An 18857-nucleotide genomic window follows, 5' to 3' on the forward strand; every position below is an offset into this window, starting at 1 on the left:
ATGAAATAATTTAGTGAGAATACATGTTACAACAGGAAGAAAGAACAAGGTATGGCCAACTATTAACCTTCAGAGCAGCAGTGTTATTTGCTAACAGTTTTACTCAATAGTGCTAACAAATCTCAAAAGATGTCTAGAGAACAAAATATTAGCAATCTCTTTTTGGCTGATACTCTCACTGCCTACACTATAGGTACCTATTATCAGTTACTGAATCTTCACAATACTAATATTTCAGTGCTGCTATAGCTGGTTGTATTTGTCTTATATGTTACTACTTGGTCTTTTTGCCCTAATGATTTTTTTCCAAAAGTACTCTACATTTCAAAACAAATTAATTTAGTACCCTGAAAAGATTTCACTCATTCGTGGAAAGAGCCCTCAACTGATCCATTACTGCAGCCTGGTCATGTGACTTCAGGAAAGGTCACAACATCTGCGTCTATAAAATGGGGTAATTTTCACAGGTACATTTCAGTGTCAGTAGGTGAAATAATAGACTGCATCTGAAAGTGCTTTATCCAACATCAAATCCTATATAAACATGAACAATTATTTCCCAATGGACAAGGAACAGGCACAGCATAAGTGACCTCCTCACAAGACTGGTCCACTTAGTGAGCTGATGAAGAACACTGTAGGAACTGTGTGACGAGGAGCAGGAAGGTGGAATGGGCACTTTTTCAGTCTGTAAAGTCAGAACATCAATCAAAGAGAGAAACACTGTGAAGCTGAGTGGCACGAACAGGAAACACTAGGGCACCTGAGGCCGAGCGGACTGAGCCACAACGATCAATGATGGAAGGCTGCTCAGTGATACGCCCTAAAGGATGACAGAAGAATGAGGGCATGTTGAGGGGGCTGGAACATAGAGAGAATGACTTACTGAGTATTGTGCAGCACTGTCTGGACAAAGGCGGGATTTGTCTCCATAGAAGCCGTCACCAGAGATGTCAGCAGAGACCAATACCATATTGCAGAAGCATCTGAGACCGAGACCCCAGACTTCTTAACTCTCTGAAAGCCAACAGCCCTGAGACCATGAATTCTAGTGTCGCAGCCATCGCTAAGACAACGCTTTATGTTAATCTGGACATCTGTCGAGCACAAACAAAAAATTCAGTATTGGATTAACTTCTTTAGGCAAATGCTGGGCTCCCAACTAAAAGCACAATAGTAATAGACATTTTGAAAAGAAAATTCTGAAGGTACACTTTGATGACAGAAATAAATAGCATGTGCAATGGAACTAGTATATAATAAATTTGTCAAAAAGCTTTGACAAACCTAAGAAATCATAAGAATAATATGTAAAATTAAGGGTGGTTTAAGTCTTTACAACAAAACTTCTTAGGAACTTGGGAGTCTTGAAAAAACTACACAAAGAACATTTTAAAACAAGCCTGTCTGAATACATGGTAAGAACATTTCTAGAATTCTTCCTAGGATTCTGAAATTTGGATTAAGTTATAGAACAGTGGCTGGCTTACAAGCAATTGTGAGAATTTATTTTTAATAATCAAATCCAAACAGATGACACAGACATGACTCACTTTTAAGAGATGTCACAATTTCTTATTTGGGTCAGAGGAGAGAAGGTAAGAAGTTAAAAAGGACACAACTTAGAGAAAAGATCACAATATAAGACAGGAAGCTTCTAACCCACAGGCCTAACTACTTATTTGCTAGGGGTGAGACACAAAGACTCTACCTCCCTAGGCCTCAGTTCCTTTGAGCAAAGAACACTTCTTTTGGCCCAGGAAAGCATTAGAAGAAATGAGATAAAACATGAAGCATTCCGGCTCCCTGAACGAAATAAGCCCAGAAAGCAATCACAGAATTGTGATTATTTCCAAAATGCTATGTGTAAAGCAAGGTTATAATGGTATAAAATTGGAAACAACCTAAATGTCCAAGAATGAGGGGTAGGTTAAAATTACGGATTTTTTTTTTCTTTTTTTTTTTGAGATGGAGTCTTGCTCTGTCACCCAGGCTGGAGGAGTGCAGTGGCACAATCTCGGCTCACTGCAACCTCCGCCTCCTGGATTCAAGTGATTCTCCTGCCTCAGCCTCCCAAGTAGCTGGGATTACAGGCATGCGCCACCACGCTCGGCTAATTTTTGTATTTGGTAGAGACGGGGTTTCACCATGTTGGCCAGGCTGGTCTTGAACTCCTGACCTCAAGTGATCTGCATGCCTCAGCCTCCCAAAGTGCTGGGATTGGAGGCGTGAGCCACCGCACCCAGCCAATTATGGCATATTTTTACAACACTAAATAAGGATATTCATGAATATAACCACTCTAAAAAATTACAAAAGAACATGCAAAGACTATCAACATTTTTGTAAAAAGATATGTATAGATATATGTGAACAGATACATACAGCTCTATTTTTTAGGAAAAAAGGTGTGTATATATGTGTGCATATATGTGTGTGCATGTAAACCATACACACACAAATATATGGAAAGGTCTGCAAGGATCCACACCAAGGCAGTCACAGTAAGAATCCCTGGGTAGTAGAATTTGAGTATTTTTGTTTATATTTTTCTAATTTTCCAATAAGAAAATGGGAATAAAATTATTTTTAATGGGCCAGCGCAGTGACTCATGCCTGTAATCCCAGCACTGTGGAAGGCCGAGGCAGGCGGATCATGAGGTCAGGAGTTCGAGACCAGTCTGTCCAACATAGTGAAACCCCGTCTCTACTAAAAATACAGAAAATTAGGCGGGTATGGTGGTGTGCACCTGTAATCCCAGCTACTCGGGAGGCTGAGGCAGGAGAATTGCATGAACCCCAGAGGTGGAGGTTGCAGTGAGCTGAGATTGCACCACTGAACTCCAGCCCAGGTGATAATGCGAGGCTCTGTCCCAAAAAAAAAAAAAAAAAAAAAAAAGAAAAGAAAAAAAAATAGAAAAAAACATATATATTACACATATAAGCATACACAATATATAAATATGTATAAACATATATAAAAACATATATTATATATGTATGTTTATATATATATATGTTTTTATATATATATATATTTATAATCCCAACATTCTGGGAGGCCAAGGCAGGAGCATAAAGGCCAGGAGTTTGAGATCAACCTGGCCAACACAGTGAGGCCCCATTTCTACAAAAAAGTGTAAAGAAATTAGCCAAGCATGGTGGTGCATGTCTAAATTCCAGCTACTGAGACTGAGGCAGGAAGACTGCTTGAATCCAGGAGTCTGAGGTTACAGTGAGCTATGACTGTACCACTGCACTCCAGCCTGGGTGACAAAAAGAGATCCTGTCTAAATATATATATATGTTTTGTTTTGTTTTTAATGAAAAAAATGATTTCACTGCTCTTCTATAATTTCTTTCTTTTTTTTGGTTTGAGATGGAGTCTTGCTCTGTCACCCAGGCTGGAGTGCAGTGGCGTGATCTCGGCTCACTGCAGCCGTACCCTCCTGGGTTCAAGCAATTCTTCTGCCTTAGCCCCCAAGTGGCTGGGATTACAGGTACCCACCCCCATGCCTGGATAATTTTTGTATTTTTAGTAGAGACAGGGTTTCACCATGTTGGCCAGGCTGTTTTCGAACTCCTGATCTCAAGTGATCCACCTGCCTTGGCCTCCCGAAGTGCTGGGATTACAGGCGTGAGCCAGCATGCCCTGACCCTTTTCTATAATTTCTGCAACACTTAAAGAATGAAATAATGACCACTTTTGTGTACGTCCTAAGAAGTAAATCGAATCTCAAAAACTAACAGCCTCTTCACTTCAAAGTAAAAAATACTACTCCCTTGCTTTTCCCTATCCCCTCAGTTCTGTTGGACTTACAGAGCTGACTGACGTTGGCATTTTCCAGCAGCGTCACATAGCCAGTGACATTGCTGGGGATGTGCACATCTCGGACTTCCTGAAGATCGCTGGCATTCCTCCCCACAGCTACTGTCACCTGCTGTGGCATGTAGCTCTGGTCAGTGGCAGCCACTGCAATGGACAGGTGCCTAAGCACAACATCTGGCTTCATTTTTAAACTGGAAAACACAAAAAGCAGAAATTACAATTGTTTATAGGAGTCAAGAACTGACAGGATCCAGAAGTCCCATCTCAAAGAGCTTACATTTGATATACCCAAAGACTGGTTTTCCTAATAGCAACTAACTTGAAATGCTGGCTATGAGTTTCAAAGTCCTTCTGACCTTGACCTTCCCACATTTTTAAAAGACCTTTCAGTTCAAGATTAATCTTACGATTCCTTTTAAGCTATTTGTACAGAAAGAAAGAACAGTATGAACATTCTAACAAAATCCCTTCACCTAGCAAAAAAACTAATTTTAAACTGCATACAAAAAACTGAGTACATTCTCTCATCTATAAATTAGATGTCTAAAGGTCAAATGTGTCCTCTAAGAGAAAACAATACAATTATTTCTGGCACTTAATTCTACCAATTGGAATTAGCCTGTTTTCTGAGGGGAGAGGTGAAAATTTCAATAGCAGCTTCAGAGCTTCCAGAAATACCACTGTTTATTGTCATCAGCTCCACTCCAGGATTCTTGACCATACCATTTCTTCTCCTAAAGTGACCAACTCAGTTACATACAGTGAATTTCAAAAATGTATATAGAAAGAGGCCAGGCACGGTGGCTCATACCTGTAATCCCAGCACTTTGGGAAGTTGGGAGCTTGAGACCAGCCTGCCAACATGGTGAAACCCTGTCTCTAGTAAAAATACAAAAATTAGTTGAGTGTGGTGGTGGGCAGCTTTAATCCCAGCTGCTCAGGAGGCTGAGGCAGGAGAATCACTTGAGCCTTGGAGATGGAGGTGCAGTGAACAGAGATCATGCCACTGCACTCCAGCCTGGGCGTCAGAGCAAGGCTCCATCTCAAAAAAAAAGTATAGAAAGGGACCGGGTGCAGTGGCTCACACCTATAAGCTCAACACTTTGGGAGGCCAAGATAGGAGGATTAAGGCTAGGAGTTTGAGACAAGCCTGGGCAATGTAGTGAGGCCCCATTTCTACAAAAAAAGTATAAAGAAATTAGCCAGGTATGGTGGCGCCTGCCTAAATCCCAGCTACTGAGACTGAGGCAGGAAGACTGCTTGAACCCAGGAGTCTGAGGTTACAGTGAGCTATGACTGCACCACTGCACTCCAGCCTGGGTGACAAAAATAAGATCCTGTCTTAAAAAAAAAAAAAGTAGAGAAAGGATATTTCAAAATACAATCACACATAAGTACTTGCTCTTTGTGGTATTAATTTTCCTGAGAAACTAGTGAAAAAAGATATGAAATCAGTACTAATCTAAAATTAATCAAATGTTATTTCCTCCTTTAAAATATCAGGGAAATTATCAGTTTATGAATATATAAGCCAGGTTACATGGTTTTACATGATTCATTTTACTGATTCTTAAGGCATCTTCATAGATAGCCCCTTGAAATACAAAGAGTAGGCAGTTAAGAAGAAAACATTCCAAAATTTAAAAAATAAAAAAGTATTATATACCACCCACCGAATCCAGTGTGAACAGGCACTGCCATCTGACTGCCAGTAGGATGAGGTTTCTCCATTTGTCATCTTGTCAATGTCTGCAGAGTTGGAGGATGTTTCTATATAAGCATAGCACTTTGCTACTGACTTGAGTTTATCCATCTCTGGACTTCTAGTTAGATCTCCAGGGCTTTCTGTAGGGGAAACCAGAGTTGATTATATGACATCCCTTTCACAAAGGGAAAAAAAGAGTCATTTAAAATATCTAACAGAAATACGCTTGGTACTCTGGCCCTAGAAACACAAATCTTCCTTAAAATCTCCTTCCAGATCCTTTTGTAGTTCATCAGGGCCATGAGCGGGTTTTCACGCACATGTGTCAAATGTGCCTCCCTCAAACTGTTACGTCGTTGGCATATTACCTGACGTGAAAATCATATGTCACCTTCCAAAGAACCCAGTGGCCAAGGATTACCCCATTGTCTCATATCAGTGCAATTCTTTAATCACTGATATATTTGCAAAACCATGGCAAAAAGAAAATGGTAAATTACGGTTTGAGTTTACATTTTTTAAATAATGAGTGACACTTTTTAAGCTGCTTGCTTCTGAGTACAGTCTGGTCCTGCCCTCTTCCATGTTCCTCTGGGTTAATTCATACATTTTCTATACATGATCAAAAGTATATATAAACATACATATAATAGCTAACATTTACTTGAGTGTTTACTATAACCCATGCGATTTTTTTTGTCGAGATTTTTTTGAAAGGGTCTCACTCTGTTCCCAGGCTGGATGGAGTGCAGTGATGTGATCACAGCTCACTGCAGCCCCGATCTCCTAGGCTCAAGTGATCCTCCTGCTTCACTCTCCCAAGTAGCTGGGACTACAGGCGTGCACCACCACACCTGGCTAATTTTTAAAAATTTTTTGGAGAGATGCGGTCATCCCTGTGTTGCCCAGGCTGGTGTCAAACTCCTAGCTTCAAGTGATCTTCCCACTTTGGCCTCCCAAAGTACTGGGATTATAGGCATCAACCACCGTGCCTGGCCATGCGCTTTTTATATATTCCTTATGTATTAATTCATTTTAAAAATAAAGAAACTGGCCGGACTCAGTGGCTCACACCTGTAATCCCAGCACTTTAAGAGGCCAAGGCAGGCGGATCACTTGAGGTCAGGAGGTCGAGACCAGCCTGGCCAACATGGTGAAACCCCATCTCTACTAAAAATACAAAAACCAGCCACGCATGGTGGCACGTGCCTGTAATCCCAGTTACTCAGGAGGCTAAAGCACGAGAATTGCTTAAACCTGGGAGGCGGAGGTTTCGGTGAGCCGAGATCACACCATTGCACACCAGCCTGGGAGACAGAGTGAGACTCCGTCGCAAAAAAATAAATAAAATAAATAAACTAAGGAACACAGAGTTAAATGATTGCCCAAGGGTAGAGTTACTAAAAAATTTAGTCAATTGTGTCTTTAATATGTTACAAAATTTATTTTTGTTACCCAGAATGTCACTTGTTTTTGACTCTGCTTATATTTTTTTTTGCTGTGAGCAAAGTTAAATTTTCATACAGACTAATTTATTAATCTTTTCTTTCATAGATTCTGGGTTTCATGCCTTGCTTAGAAAGGCTGTTCCATATTTTACAAGGTGGAACTATTTTCTTCCAATATTTTTAGCATTTTATTTTTAGTTGAACTTTTTGATCATCTGAAATTTATTTTAGTGAATGGAATGTATTAAGAATCTAGTTTCGGCCGGGTGGTGGCTTACACCTGTAATCCCAGCACTTTGGGAAGCCAAGGTGGGTGGATCATCTGAGGTCAGGAGTTTGAGATCAGTCTGACCAACACGGTGAAACCCCGTCTCTACTAAAAATACAGAAATTAGCCAGGCGTGGTGGCACATGCCTGTAATCCCAGCTACTCAGGAGGCTGAGGTAGGAGAATCGCTCGAACCCAGGAGGCAGAGGCTGCAGAGATCGTGCCATTGCGCTTCAGCCTGGGAAACAAGAACGAAACTCAGTCTCCGAAAAAAAAAAAAAAAATCTAGTTTTATTTTTTCTTCAAATGGCAAACTAGGTGCCCTAACTCCATCTGTTGGCAGTTCACCTTTCCATCCTGATTTATAACGCTGACTTTATCTGGTACTATGTTCTCACATGTATATCGGGTCTATGCCTGGGCTCTGTTATGTTCCACAGACCTATCTATACACATCATGAATTTCTGTTGCCATCTCCAAGTGAGTCTGTGGTAGCTTCCTTCATTTATCCAGCAAATAGTCACTGAATACCTACCATGCAACAGGCACAGTGCAGGAATGAGGAAGCAGACAAGACAGACAACACACAAGTGAATCAATAATGCTACAACTTCAGGTAACAATAAGAGTGATTTCCACCATTAAACCTGCAAAGGTGACCCTGACCAGGTGGGGGGTAGGGGAGGTGTTAATTAGATAAAGCAGAAAGGCATCCCTCAAGTCACATATGAGCAGAGAATTGAATGATGAGAAACCAGCCGTGTTAGGAAGAAAGGGAATGAGGAGAAAGATCACATTCTTACGTTACAAACTCATGACTCTGTATTTTCAGAAACAAAGGCAGGGAAAAGAATTGGCTCATTTTACCAATACAACAGTTAGAAGAAATCATCAGAGTATTTTCAGGAGAACCCCCCAGCACACATACCCTTCTCCTTTTGTACCAGCTGATCCAGAGCCTCCTTCAGCACGGAAGACCGCATGGTGCACACGGTATTGCAGTGCTCCAGCATCGGGTAGGGCATCACCGCGCTGGAGAGCCGATTGCGATGCAGGAAGCGCAGTATCATTGACGAGTGACTATCAAGGCCCTCCTTCGACTCCGAAAATATGTCTGTGAAACCTAAACAGATAAAATCCATTTTTGGTGTTTCGGGGAAGCCACAATAGTTTCCACATCCCCGGCATGGTGGCCTATCTGAATTGGCTAAATTAAAAGCAGTCATTAACAATCTTCATTGATATTTTCAGTTTTAATTGTTTAAAAATCTAAGTTTTAAAGAAATGAACCAGTAGCATTCTGAACTTAAGAATTAATTTAGCTGGGTGCAGTGGCTCACGCCTGTAATCCCAGCAGTTTGGGAAGCCGAGGCAGAAGGACGACCTGAGGTCAAGAGTTTGATACCAGCCTGGCCAACATGGTGAAACCCCATCTCCACTAAAAATACAAAAAAGTTAGCTGGGCGCAGTGGCAGGTGCCTGTAATCACAGCGACTTGGGAGGCTGAGACAGGAGAATCGCTTGAACTCAGGAGGCGGAGGTTGCAGTGAGCCCAGATCACGCTACTGCACTCCAGCGTGGGCAACAAGAGTGAAACTCCATCTCAAAAAAAAATAATAATAAATAATAATAATAATTTAATTTTAGTTGAAAAGAATTTTAGAAGACTTAGAATAATGATTATTTGTTTCAATCCAAACTTCAAAAATGTATAAGCACTTAAACACTAATAGATGTTTTTAAGGAAGTCTTGTATATAGAATACAGGGTACAAATAAAGTTCAGTGCATTAAGAGTAAAAACATAACTGCTTTTACACTAAGATACTAAGACAATGATAATGACAATACAACCACTACCATTACCACAGTTTCCAGCGGCATTTTACAACCAATAAGGTGCTTCCACATACATCATATTCCATCCTCACAGTAAGGTGAGGGGGGAGGCACAGAAGGTACAGCTATCCTTTTTAACAACTGAGGAAAATGAGGCTCAGGTGACACACCAAGATGTCAACTGATAATAGGAAACCCCCCATGGGCCATCGGTACAGGCTGGGAGAGAGAAAGCAGGGTGACAGGAGTGGAAACTATGGGCATTTACTTGTGCCTTCAGGACCTGCTCAAGCCCAATCACGTATCTATCACTTCGATTTGATGATGGAATGCTGCTGTGCACACCCAACTTTAGGCTGGATGGGTGAGAAAGCACCCAGTTCATGGCAGGCAGTTCAGGTCACACGGTAAATTGCTGACCCATAGTCAAATGTTCAGTTTCTACCAAGGCCCAGAACTGTCTCTCAAAAGAAGAGTAGTTATCTGCAAAAGACGGTAGGGCCTTGCTCCAAAATCCTAAAGGCCTCTGCTGTGATTCACCTATGGGGGTCTGCCAAAGGCTCCAAACAGCATCCCTGTCTGCCACTGACACCTCAAGCACCATTGAATCTGCTGAGTCACATGACCCAAGCGGCAGAGCAGCCTGTACAGCAGCCTAGACCTGTTTCAGAGCTACCTCCTGTCCTGGACCCCTCTCAAAACTGGCAGCCTTTCGGGTCACTGGATAAATGGGCCAAAGTAACACACCAAAACGAGGAATGCATTGCCTCCAAATCCAAGTTGGTCTACTAGGTGTTGTACCTCTTTCTTGGTTGTAGGAGGGGCCAAATACAGCAACTTATCCTTTATCTTAGAAAGAATATCTTGACAGCCCCACACCACCGGACCCTTAAAATTTCACTGAGGTAGAAGGTACCTGAATTTATTTCAGACTTATTTCCCACCCCCGGCACACAAATGTCTCACCAATAAGTCCAGTGTGTTTGCTACTTCTCACTCACTGAGTCCAATCTGCATAATGTCATCAATGTAATGTACCAGTGTGATATCTTGTGGAAGGGAAAGTGATCAAGATCTCTGCAAACAGTATTATGACGCGAAGCTGAAAAGTTGATATATCTGAGGTAAGACAGTGAGGGTATATTGCTGGCCTTGCCAGCTAAAGGCATATTGCTTCTGGTGGGCCTTATGGACAGGAATGGAGAAAAGGGCATTTGCCAAATCAATGGCTGCATACCAAGTATAAGGAGATGTGTTAATTTGCTCAAGCAATGAAACCACATCTGGTACAGCAGCTACAATCGGAGTCACCACTTGGTTAAGCTTACGATAATCCACTGACATCCTCCAATATTCATCCGTCTTCTGCACGGGCCAAATAGGAGAGCTGAATGGGAACATGGTGGGAATCACCACTTCTGCATCTTTCAAGTTCTTGATGGTGGCACCAATGTCTGCAATCCCTCCAGGAGTGCGATATTGTTTCTGATTTACTACTTTTCTAGGTAGAGCCAGCTCTGATGGCTTCCATTTGGCCTTTCCCACCGTAACAGCTCTCACCCTACTGGTCAGGGAGCCAACATGGGGATTCTGCCAGATGCTAAGTATGTCTCTTCCAGTTATGCACTGGGTCCCATTCTTTCCCAATCAATGCCCTCATTTTAACAGTAAATACCTGCTGAGACTGAGCATGCACCTTTCATTGGAGGTCAGCCACTCACATGACATGAGCTTGTGTCTGATTTTCCACAATTTCAGCCCTTTGTCTAAAGGAGGTTAAGACTCTCACCCAGGGCAATCTTGGAAGATGTGAGGCTAAGTAAGCATTTCTGGAGACAGAATCCTTGAGCTCATCCTCTTCTTTCATCACTTTGTCCAGCAAACTTAGGAGCACCAACCAACTTCATTATAGTCCTTGGTTCTCCATATATGGCCAAAGGTATCATGTATGGAGTCACTAAACTCCTTGATTCTCAAGAGAGGTGAATTGGGAATATCAAGTGCATTTATTCTGCACAACTCTCTTAACAGTTCACGCCAAGGACTATCAGCATTCTCCATACTATTAGAGGTAGACTCCTTAGCATTTTTGGGTCTAATCAGATTAAACAGCCAACTCCCAAAACTACAAAACCAACTAAAGGAATCCATCCTTAAAATTCTCTTCCTCAAAGGCCGGGCACTGTAGCTCACGCCTGTAATCCCAGCACTTTTGGGAGGCCATGGCGGGCAGATCATGAAGTCAGGAGTTCCAAGAGCAGCCTGGCCAACATGGTGAAACCCCGTCTCCACTAAAAATACAAAAATTATCTGGGCGCGGTGGCGGGTGCCTGTAATCCCAGCTACTTGGGAGGCTGAGGCAGGAGAATTGCTTGAATCCAAGAGGCAGAGGTTGCAGTGAGCCGAGATTGCGCCACTGCATCCCAGCATGGGTGACAGAGCAAGATTCCATCTCAGAAAAAAAAAAAAAATGTTCCTTTAGAACCCCTTCTGGTATCAAAATCTGTATAAGTCAGTGTTCTCCAGAGGGACAGAAATAATAGGATATATGTATATATAAAAGGGAGTTTATTAAGGAGAACTGGCTCACACAATCACAAGGCAAAGTCCCATGACAGGCCGTCTGAAAGCTGAGGAAGAAAGAAGCCAGGAGTGGCTCAGTCTTTTTCTTAGCTGACTCCACAGTAATACCTGAGCTTCATATTTAGGATACGGCTGATGCTGCACTGATTTGCTCAAAACCTATGTGAAAAAACAGATTTGGCGCAGTGGCTCACGCCTGTAATCCCCACATTTCAGGAGGCCAAGGTAGGTGGATTGCCTGAGCTCAGGAGTTCAAGACCAGACTGGGCAACATGGCTAAACGCTGTATCTATGTTAAAAACAAAACAAAAACTTGTCACATAATGGAAAAAGTGTTTTCATATGATGAAACATTTGGTAAATTAATTTAGCCTTCAGTAAATGAATTCCAAGCCTCATGAATTTGGAAAAGGTACTGTTCTCTTTTCTTAAACGCTTAAGCACCAACACCATGAGATACAAAAGGAACTAGTTTTAGTGCAGACGAAGGTTAGAAACTAAAAATTCCCACCACCAAAGCAACTTCAGCTTACAAAGGTTCATTCCAAGACTGATGAATTGGGTGCTGATGAAAAGTTTTGAGTAGGAAGTCCTAAGTCATGAGCCTGCTATGTAAGTGCCTTGAGATTTGGACCCTGACGTTTTCTCAATCTCAACCCCCATTTCAGCAGTCGCCCAGCACAACAGTGCACTACGAATTATCTGTTGGTGGATTCCCTGGTCTCAATCCCTTTGCTTTCCTCCCCAAAACTGTCTGAGGTGTCCAAATAAAGATCCTGATGCTATCCACATGCTGGTAATGCAAAAGTGGAGTAGTATGTAAACGCTAAGATAAAAGCTGGCTAAAGACAATTCAAGCCGGGTGCAGTGGCTCACGCCTGTAATCCCAACACTTTGGGAGGCCAAGACGGGTGGATCACTTGAGGTCAGGAGTTCAAGACCAGCCTCTGGACAATATGGTGAAACCCCATCTCTACTAAAAACATAAAAATTAGCCGGACGTGGTGGCAGGTGCCTGTGCTCCCAGCTACTCGGGAGGCTGAGGCACAAGAATCACTTGAACCCAGGAGATGGAGGCTGCAGTGAATGGAGATCTCATTGCACTCCAGCCTGGGTGACAGAGCAAGACTCTGTCTCAAAAGAAAAATAATAATAATAATTTTAATTGCCATGAGACTAGGGAAAAAGTTAACATGTATACAATTACATAATTAAAGACAACCTGAGGGAGAATGGAAACATACACTTTTTTTTTTTTTTTTTTTTGAGACAGGGTCTTGCTCTATCACAGGGCTGGAGTACAGTGGCGTGATCACGGCTCACTGCAGCCTCAACCTCCTGGTCTCAAGCAATCCTCCTGCCTCAGCATCCCCAGTAGCTGGGACCAATGGTGCATACCACCATGACCTGCTAATTTTTTTCTTAAGAGATGGGGTCTCACTATGTTGCCCGGGCTGGTCTCAACTCCTGGCCTCAAGCAATCCTTCCACTTCAGCTTCCCAAAGTGCTGAGATTACAGGCATGTGCCACCATGTCTGGCTGGAAATATACATTCTTCATTAATATACGGAAACTATCCTTCCCTAGCTCAATACATCACTCAGCAGTCAGTAAGCCAGAGGGGTCAAGAGCAATTAGATTTACATTTATGTGTCTATCAAATCTATTTTACCTCCATTGCTGCCCTAGTGACCCTAAGTATTATGACACCAAGTGCACAGAGCAGGAAAAGTGCTGAGGTAAAATAAACCAAGACTGAAAGGAAAATGTACAAAGTTTCTTTCTCTTTCAAACACAACTGTCTTCTCACTAGAAAAAATAAATGTTAATTTTATTATGATTCTGTCTTTACGTGTAAGTCTGAGCTCTCAAAAAAAAAACATACAAAAACACAGGCCATGTCTTTTCTTTTTTTTTTTCCCAGAAGGAGGTTCGCTCTTGTTGCCTAGGCTGGAGCGCAATGGCGTGATCTCAGCTCACTGCAACCACCACCTCCCAGGGTTCAAGTGATTCTCCTGCCTCAGCCTGCTGAATAGCTGGGATTACAGGCATGAGCCAACACGCCCAGCTAATTTTTGTATTTTTAGTAGAGATGGAGTTTCTCCATGTTGGTCAGGCTGGTTTTGAACTCCTGACCTCAGGTCGGGAACTCCGCCCACCTCGGCCTCCCAAAGTGCTGGGATTACAGGCATGAGCCACTGTGCCCCGCCAGCATTGCTTAATTTTAAGCTATTTTTATTCTTACTTAAATTTCTGAATATAGTAGTCCTCCCTTATCCACAATTTCAGTTACCTGTGGTCAATAAAGACCCCAAAATAGGTGAGTATGGTACAGATACTGTGAGACAGAGAGAGAGAGAGAGGGGCCACATTCACATAATTTTTATTTTAGTATATTGTTATGATCATTCTATTTTATTGTCAGCTATTGTTATTGACCTCTTCTTCTTTTTTTTTTTTTTTTTCTGAGATGGAGTCTCGCTTTGTCGCCCAGGCTGGAGTGCAGCGGTGCGATCTCAGCTCACTGCAAGCTCTGCCTCCCGGGTTCACGCCATTCTCCTGCCTCAGCCTCCCGAGTAGCTGGGACTACAGGCGCCCGCCACCATGCCCAGCTAATTTTTTTGTATTTTCAGTAGAGATGGGGTTTCACTGTGTTAGCCAGAATGGTCTCAATCTCCTGACCTCGTGATCCGCCCGCCTAGGCCTCCCACAGTGCTGGGATTACAGGCGTGAGCCACCGTGCCCGGCCTGACCTCTTCTTATTATGCCTAATTTATACATTAGAATGTATCATAAGTGTGTGTATATATATATATATATATATATATATATATATATATATATATATCAGAAAAATATATAGTATATATAGGGTTGGGTACTATCCTTGGTTTCAGGCACCCACTGGGGGTGCTGGAACATCTCCCGCATGGGTAAAGAGGGACTACTGTAATAGCTTTCTAAAAAAACCACTAAGTGCTTACCACATGCCAAAAAAAATGCCCCAAATGTGAGGACAGAGCAGAAATAAGACAGAAGGTCCCTGCCCTCATGGAACTATAGTACAGGAATGAAGACAAACACTTTACTAATAATTGAATAATGAATTGATCAATTACAATGGTAATATGTTGCAAAAAAGAGTGCAGGATGCTAAGAGAATGAACAGTGAAGGCCAAAGAGGGCTTCTGTAGTGAGATAAAGAGATCCAGTAAGGAGGGTGGCCGCGTGACAAGGGTTCATGTTATAAAAAAACGGTAGAACTGCTTAGCCACCACCGTACTGGGGGAATGAAGGAGGTGACTACACGAAACGCTGATTCAGATCAGGAGCCTAATGAACACTGTTGGGGGAATTTACTGCGTGTGGCCACAATTTTGCCTAATATCAATCAGTAGTATAGCAAAGATCACTTTAGTTCTAACAGTACCTAGACGGATGCCTCACCTGGAACCAGAGAGCAGGCCTGTAGTTGTCTGATGATGTGGCTCAGCTCCCCCTGAAGATTAGCTCCACTGGAATTCTTGAGGGCCTCCAACATGTTCTCGGCATCAACTGTCCCATCACCCTCGGCATCAAACTGGGCAAAGGCCTACAAGATAAGAGATGCAAGAAAATCAGGGCTGTTTCAAGTAACTGTTTCTTTTATTTCAAATTCTCAAAACCAGTGATTTATTTATTTTTGGTTGCAGGGAGAAGAGTCCACATATATCAACCAAAGATAAATTTAGAACAGGAACTCATTGTGCTCTGTAGGATGTATGTATGCAAGTACACACGTATACGCAATTTTATCATCCTATTTGTATTCCAATCTATATTCCAAGAGAGTAACCATTTAGTAATCCAAGAGAATAATTATGTAGTAAGTCTCCTCCTCACTAAATAATTTCAGAAGGAAGCAGCCACTGTGAAGTTTTTCAACTGGTTGTGAAGTGCCAGAATATAAAGAATTGGCTTAGAACAGCACCTCGACTTTGGCTGGGCTTTTTCTTTTCCCTTTTTGAGACACAGTTTCACTCTTGTCGCCCAGGCCGGAGTGCAGTGGCGCGACCTCAGCTCACTGCAACCTCCGCCTCCCGGGTTCAAGTGACTCTCCTGCCTCAGCCTCCTGAGTAGCTGGGATTACAGGCACCTGCCACAACGCTCAGCTAATTTTTTTTGTGTGTGTTTTCAGTAGAGATGGGGTTTCACCATGTTGGCCAGGCTGGTCTCGAACTCCTGACCTCAGGTGATCCGCCCACCTCAGCCTCCCAAAGTGCTGGGATTACAGGTGTGAGCCACCATGTCCACCTGGGCTTTTTCTTTTAAACACTCTTTGGACACAAGAGCTAATTTGGTTTATCTGTTTCACAGCCCTGTTTTCACTAACCTTTAATTGTAATCTAACTTGCCTCTTGCCCATGTTGGGCCATCTGGGGAACCTGGTACAGTAGAGATTTGGTTTAAATCTGCTCTATCACTACTCTGCTATGTGACCTTACCTAAGTTTCTTTACCTCCATAAGCCACAGCTGCTTGATCTGAAAGATGGAGCAAATATTGTCAAATTCACAGGCTGCTGCCTGGATTAAGTAACATTTGAACAGAGCCCAGTACAGTGAAAGCACATCAGCCCTGTAGTGTTCCCCTTCTCCTTTCTAACCTCACCCTCTGGTGTCCCTGACCCCCTTCCCTTACATCCTACAAGACTTACCTCACTTAGCAACTGCCCTCTCTCCCCAGATTTCAGTCCCTTCCTCAACAATGCCTTCTGTCCTCCTGCTGATACACTCACTCATACATCGCTCTCACCATGCAATACTTCAGTAGTCTTCAAGCCCCTTTCCAAGTAACCCTCTCCCTTTCTTAAAACTCCTGCCCCTTTTTCTTATTTCTCTTCTCCATGAAATAGGAAAACATCCTACTGAGGTTTCATGACTAACATAAATACCCCTATTTCCATCAGAGACCTCTGAACAATGCAGTGTTTAAGAGGAACAAATGCAAATTCCTGTATTTGAGTCCAAAAACCGTGGGCATAAATGCAGTATGGGGGACAGTGAGCTTAGAAGCAGCATGGAAATTTTTGCCTCTGTTCAACCTTGTAAGATTAACCAAAAAGTCAATAGGATCAAAGACTACACTAATCAAGGTATAACATTCAAAAGGAGAGGAGCTATTACCTTTTTCTACTCTGACTAGACCCAATCAAGAAAGGTGAGTTTGGTTTTGAAGCTACACACCAAAAAGAAATGAATGGAAGAGATCAGAGGACAGAAACCATGCTAGAGAGAAGACTAGAAACTGTGCCCTGTTGGGGGAATCTTAAGTGTAGAGAAAAGAGGCCTGGGAGTCACACAGTCCTGATGGGCTGTAATAGGAAGGAGGGAAGCAGCAGTTAAAATTAATGTCATTGGATAGAAGACAGAGGGAAATGCTCATGATAAAGGTGGACCTGTCTGTGGTCGTGGGGTATAAAGATGGGTTAGGAAGCCGGGCATGGTGGTTCACACCTGTAATCGAGCACTTCAGGAGGCCGAGGTGGGTGGATCACGAGGTCAGGAGTTCAAGACCAGCCTGGCCAAGATGGTGAAACCCCCGTCTCTACTAAAAACACAAAAAATTAGCCAGGCATGGTGGCAGACACCTGTAATCCCAGCTACTCGGGAGGCTGAGGCAGAGAATTGCTTGAACCCAGGAGGCAGAGGTTGCAGTGCACTGAGATCACACACTGCACTCCAGCCTGGGTGACAGAGTGAGACTCCGTCTCAAAAAAAAAAAAAAAAAGATGAGTTAGGAGGCTCTGGGGAAAAACACGTACCCTATCCCTCAAGGCTTCAGAGCAGCGTCTGGACAACCAGTCATCAGGAGTATTCATAGTTCAAAAAAGTCATACTAAACAAATGCATTTACCTCTGTTCCCTCCCAAAACCCACTAAGACAATATTATCAAGAGATCTGGGGTGTGTGTGTTTTAAGCACACAGACAAAGAATACAAGATGCAACAGCTACAAAATTTTGGAACCTCGGAAACAGATGGATAAGTAGTACCTGGTTGGTTGATCCAAGAAGGTGGAATTCTAATCTGAGTAGGCAAGGCTGAGAAGGAAGTTGCCCCATGCTGCAGGCCCAAAAAGACTTTGGGGTGGTAATAACAGGTGCTGTGGGAAGTGGATGTAAGTGGTAAAAAGCCTATTTTAAAAAGCGGAACTGGGCCAGGTGTGCTGGCTCATGTCTACAATTCCAGCACCTTGGGAGGCCAAAGTGCCTCCCAAAAGGGCGGATCACTTGAGGCCAGGAGTTCAAGACCAGCCTGGCCAAGCCAGCAAAACTCCGTATCTACTAAAACTACAAAACATTAGCTGGGCATCATGGCACACACCTGTAATTCCAGCTACTCCAGAGGCTGAGGCACGAGAATCACTTGAACCCAGGAGGTGGAGGTTGCAGTGAGCCAAAATTGCAACACTGCACTCCAGCCTGGGTGCTAGAGCGAGACTCTGTCTCAACAATAAACACAACACAAAACAAAAAGCAGAAATGACCGGATTTTTTTTTTTTTTTTTTTTTTTGAGAAACAATCTTGCTCTGTCACCAAGGTTGGAGTGCAGTAGTGCGATCAGCTCACTGTAACCTCAAACTCCTGGGCTCAAGAGATGCTCCTGCCTCAGCCTCCCAAGTAGCTGGGACTACAGGCGTATTTCACACCTGGCTAATCCTTTAATTTTTCTGTAGAGAAGGGGTCTCACACTTTGCTGCCTAGGCTGGTCTCAAACTTCTGCCTTCAAGAGATCTTCCCATCTCGGCCTCCCAAAGAGTCGAGATTATAGGCGAGTTACCACGCCCGGCTCTAAATGATCTTAAGGAGAAACTGGACTTTTTGTTTTGCTTTGAGGAGAAAAGGGCGACAGCAGTGTTGCATGTGTTTTTTAAAGTGTTATTTTGTAGAGACACATAATGAAATATTTATGGATGAAATAATATGACGTCAAGATTCACTTCAAAATAATTCGGATAGGGGAAGGAAAAAGCAGAGGGCAGGTTAGAACAAATTAAACTGGCCTTAAGCTGGTAATTGTTGAAACTAGCTAATTCTACTCTTATTTCTACTTTCTTATGTTTAAAACTTTCCTATTAAAAATAAAGCCAGATCCCCCTTCCCAATCTTGGCAGAAATCTGGGGGTGTATTCTCTCAAGAGCAG

The 18857-nt window shown here is 42.8% G+C and overlaps 1 protein-coding gene and 1 non-coding gene across 2 annotated transcripts in view; one reads left to right on the forward strand and one right to left on the reverse strand.

Moving 5' to 3' along the window:
• Window positions 1-18857, reverse strand: part of ZZEF1 (zinc finger ZZ-type and EF-hand domain containing 1) — a 137912-nt gene that overhangs the window by 103057 nt on the left and 15998 nt on the right. Inside the window, exons 2-6 of the mRNA XM_024235183.3 lie at window positions 15120-15264; window positions 8180-8374; window positions 5503-5674; window positions 3821-4020; window positions 887-1097 (exon numbers count right to left, since the gene is read on the reverse strand). Of these exons, the coding sequence (XP_024090951.3) occupies window positions 887-1097; window positions 3821-4020; window positions 5503-5674; window positions 8180-8374; window positions 15120-15264 (923 nt within the window). The remainder of the gene's footprint in view (window positions 1-886; window positions 1098-3820; window positions 4021-5502; window positions 5675-8179; window positions 8375-15119; window positions 15265-18857) is intronic.
• On the forward strand, window positions 5811-5913 carry LOC112129827 (small nucleolar RNA U13). Its single transcript, XR_002912178.1, has one exon. It is a non-coding gene; the product is annotated as a small nucleolar RNA U13 (small nucleolar RNA).

Source organism: Pongo abelii, chromosome 19 (assembly GCF_028885655.2).
Source record: "Pongo abelii isolate AG06213 chromosome 19, NHGRI_mPonAbe1-v2.0_pri, whole genome shotgun sequence".
Taxonomy (NCBI): domain Eukaryota; kingdom Metazoa; phylum Chordata; class Mammalia; order Primates; family Hominidae; genus Pongo; species Pongo abelii.